Here is a 3,965-nt window from a genome sequence, read left to right as displayed (position 1 = left end):
TTCGTAGGAAGAAGTCTATAACTAAGACAATAAGTAGTTATCAAGTAGTTGCTTTAATAAATATTTTAATTATATTTTTTAAACGAACATATCCAGCTCCATTTTTAAAAATGATAATTGTAATTACTTTATTTTTATTGGTTAATTTTTATCCTATTTATTGTAAGAAACATACGATTTGAAGTAGCCCAATGTATTGAAAATCGTAAAATATTAAATTTTATCTTAAATGACATTGTATTTTTATAGTGTTCAATGATAATAATTGGTAATTTTTTTATAAAAAGTGATCTTGCTCGTAATTTTTTTTTTTTATATTATGTTATACGATAACTCAATACTCATAATCATCTTCCTTTTTGTGATATTAACTGTGAAACTATACATTGTATTTAATTATAATATTTTTTGAGTGGCAGTTCCCAACACATGGTCCGCGGGCAGCCTGGAACTGGGTCTTGGGGCCGTGGACTATATAATATTATCATTACTAACGTATAAAACGTTTAATAATATTATTATATATTTTTATTTTTTATAGATACCTTATAACATTATATATAAATATTATATTATATAGGTGTGCTATAAGTTATTGGTGGGTTTTTATGATTTTTTACAAAATTGGTGGTTGCACTACTAAAAAGTAAAAAGGTTGAGAACCGCTGTTGTAGAGTTTAATTATTCCGTCCACAGTTAATTGTGTAACAACAGAATAGTTGTGAAATTAATATAATCTCATATATTTCTTTGATTTGATACATATAAATTAATAGGATATGCAAATTAACTTAAAATAAAGTATTTGATGTAAGTGTATTGCATGCTATTTTATAGAAACTGATTAAACACATTAAATCATTTTCATCAAATTATAATTATTTTTTATTCTTGAAATATTTTTGGAATACATTATGTTTAATGATAATATTTTAAATTGATTTGACAAACTAAAAAGTAATAATCATATTTTAAAATTAATTTTTCATTTTTTTACAACCATTAAAAATAAATATTTTTAAATTACAATTATGCACCCATTTTTTAAATTTTACTTAGTACACTAATTCACATATAAAATTTGCTTGGTTAGTGCAAAACTGATCGTTCCATTTGAAACCTTCCTCTCCTTTATACCAATATTCAACGCAGTCTTCATCTTTGTCGTTCACTTTGGTATTGTTTGGTTCGCCTTCCAGCCATTTGGTAAATCGGCCGAAATTTTGGCCGTTGCCTGACCAAACGAACGTGCCCTCAACTGATAAATCGTTTCCAGAGGTCCAAAAATGAGAATCTTTACCATAACCTAAAAAATCAAATTACAACATTCATGACACCGGTTACTGAATAAATACTCGTGTGAGTGTACCATATACATCATACAATAGATGAAATGTAAAATTTCATATGTTCCCGAGTACATCATATAATTTTTTCTAGTATGTTCTTACCAAAGTCTTCCAACTGAGTCACCACATCCTTATGTTCTTGTTCAGTGGTAATGCTAGCCAATCGCATTCCATGATAACTGCAAAACGTCATGGATTGGTACCAATCAGCCTGATTGTGAACAGTACAAAATGAAATAATATATTTAGTACTATATAAAACGAATTATGGCACTATAAAAACCAGGATAATACAACTGTATGCCACTACCATCTTGGTAAACGGCGTGAGGGGAGCTGAATATTGAAAATCTGCGTTCAACAGAATCAATTTTGTTCGGTTACTGTTAATACTAGACTGAATTGACATATTATTAAAGTTTAAATTAAAAATTTGATCTACGGCATCTCATAGGTTTCTATTGATATTTTTACTTTAAACTGAGTTATAAGTTATAGTAATTTACCTATAACTATGTAAAATGTAAATTATTGCAATTTTATAATTTAAATATAAATACAAATGATAGAGTGTCATAAAGATATTGTTTATTACAAATTATTCTATTATATTTTTAAAGCAGATATGAGGAACCGTTAAAGAGAATAAATTATTTTATTTTCAATCAATAACACTTAGCTCCACTTAAATATCAACCTTATATGAACATTCTCCATCTACATACGTTATTACATTGCGTGAATTTTTTATTCTATTTCTTTTTTCGAGGCAAACTAAAAACCGTAACAACACTAACAATTAACAATAATAACTACCTTGAAAAATGTTCCAATGTAAAAATACTTAGAGCCCGATTGCTTAACAATCCATCTTGTAGTCGGCATGACGGCAAGTATGGAGTGCTCGCTATTATTGTAAGTTGATGATTCTAAAATCAATTACAATATTTTTAGAGGCAATGTCTATAAAGTGGCGAATTAAATCACAATACATTATATTAAATTTAAAACAATTAAAAACAGTTTCAAAATACGTATTCATTTCTACATAGTTGATACCCCCGATCTATACAGGGTACAGCTAATATTATAATTAACCTTTACATAAAATCAATATAATACTAATAATATAATGGTTGCTAATTATTTGCGATAAGTATCCAATATAATAGTATACATATTTTTAAATATATTTTATGGACACAATAACGAGGCTACTGGTGTTGTAGAATATATTTAAACGATGATTTAGATAAAGTTATATAGCTATAGAAATGAAAAATTACATAAATTCATGTCATTTTATTTTATATACCTATGTTTGATTTTATTTTTTTTAAATTTGTTAATATGTGTATAATATCTTTTTGTAGATAGATAAATTATTATAAGATTTGTGTAAATTTGTCCTGACTGTCGTTAAAAAATGTCGAAAATACAAATATTATATATTTTATTTTTGCCTACAGATTACAGAGTAAATCTTGTCTTGATATTATGTTTGATGTTGTCGTCGTGTCAGTAAATTTTACCGTTCATCGACATATACACTAAAAGTAGAGATGAAAAAGAAATTAAATGGCATCATACAATATAAATTACAAAGTTAAAAATTCTGGTATCGGGTAGTTTAATTTTATCTTAAATTTGTATCTGTATTGTGTTTTGTGTACGAGAGTTACAAACTTCAAATATGTATCATAACATTTATTATAAGTATATAATATTAATAATTATAAGTTAATGTTACCTAATATTTATCATTATTTTAGGTGCCTAATAGCATAGATTAAATATATACTGATATAATATAATAACTACCTATTTACTTGGTAGTTATTAAATTATAAAAAAATGATGTTAGTTTTTTAATATATTTGACACTTAAATCATAAGTTATTATAGGTCAAATTAACAACAATAATTGTAATTCTGGGCTCAACTTACATTTTCCTACGTGTAAGATCTTAGTTAATAAACATGTATATTTTTAAAACCAATTTAAATTAAACACGTTTTTTTCATATAACAAGCAAATAAATATTGAATAGGTATTCGATTATACAGACTATATTTTACATATCTACTTTCATAATAAAAAATTTTAAATTTAAAATTTACCTGCTGTTTTTTCTACAGTATCTGCATTAGTAGTCATGTCAGAAACAACAAAAGCTGTTAAAGTAATAACAAATAAATTTCGTTTAGAGAAAATCATTTTAGTTTTGAAAATTACTCGTAGTACGAAATAAGTTAATAGGTAGGTACAAGTAAAGTCCTCCGAACACTGAAGAGCGTCTAGAATGAAATATACTACTGCAGTACAGCGTCTTTTATAATGATGGACTTCAACGGAATCACATACTCACAACTAAGTTTATTCAATAACATTAAACAAAGATGGTTAAAATATTTATTTAAGTATTGATTATTTACATACAAGTAACAAAAATAATACACGACGACGTTTATAGTACACTTCTATACATAAAACGTACATATTTTTCTCGTCGCCTATATTGTCAACTATTCAAATAGTTATATTCCGTGCTTATTTACATTAGTTCATTGTTATTTTTAAAACTGAGTAACAAAAATATTGTAAACAATATTATA

The 3,965-nt window shown here is 25.8% G+C and overlaps 1 protein-coding gene across 1 annotated transcript; it reads right to left on the bottom strand.

Annotated features, from left to right (window-relative positions):
* Positions 1 to 994: 994 nt before the first annotated feature.
* Positions 995 to 3,765, bottom strand: LOC113549544 (hepatic lectin-like). Its single transcript, XM_026950897.1, has 4 exons — positions 3,471 to 3,765; positions 2,166 to 2,278; positions 1,452 to 1,560; positions 995 to 1,306 (listed from the first exon to the last, which is right to left on the bottom strand). Exons 1-4 carry the CDS (start codon positions 3,565 to 3,567, stop codon positions 1,056 to 1,058), a joined length of 570 nt encoding a protein of 189 aa, XP_026806698.1. The 5' UTR covers positions 3,568 to 3,765; the 3' UTR covers positions 995 to 1,055.
* Positions 3,766 to 3,965: the final 200 nt, after the last annotated feature.

The sequence above is a fragment of the Rhopalosiphum maidis genome, chromosome 4 (genome assembly GCF_003676215.2).
Source record: "Rhopalosiphum maidis isolate BTI-1 chromosome 4, ASM367621v3, whole genome shotgun sequence".
Classification (NCBI taxonomy): domain Eukaryota; kingdom Metazoa; phylum Arthropoda; class Insecta; order Hemiptera; family Aphididae; genus Rhopalosiphum; species Rhopalosiphum maidis.
This window is presented reverse-complemented; position numbering and strand designations above follow the sequence as displayed.

What these genes read in the sequence shown, in the direction of transcription:
- LOC113549544 (XM_026950897.1), bottom strand. Translation starts at nt 3,567, where the DNA reads ATGATTTTCTCTAAACGAAATTTATTTGTTATTACTTTAACAGCTTTT. An exon ending in ACATTGGAACATTTTTCAAG is followed by an intron (nt 1,561 to 2,165) that starts GTAGTTATTATT and finishes GTTCACAATCAG; the next exon opens with GCTGATTGGTACCAATCCAT. An exon ending in GACTCAGTTGGAAGACTTTG is followed by an intron (nt 1,307 to 1,451) that starts GTAAGAACATAC and finishes TTGATTTTTTAG; the next exon opens with GTTATGGTAAAGATTCTCAT.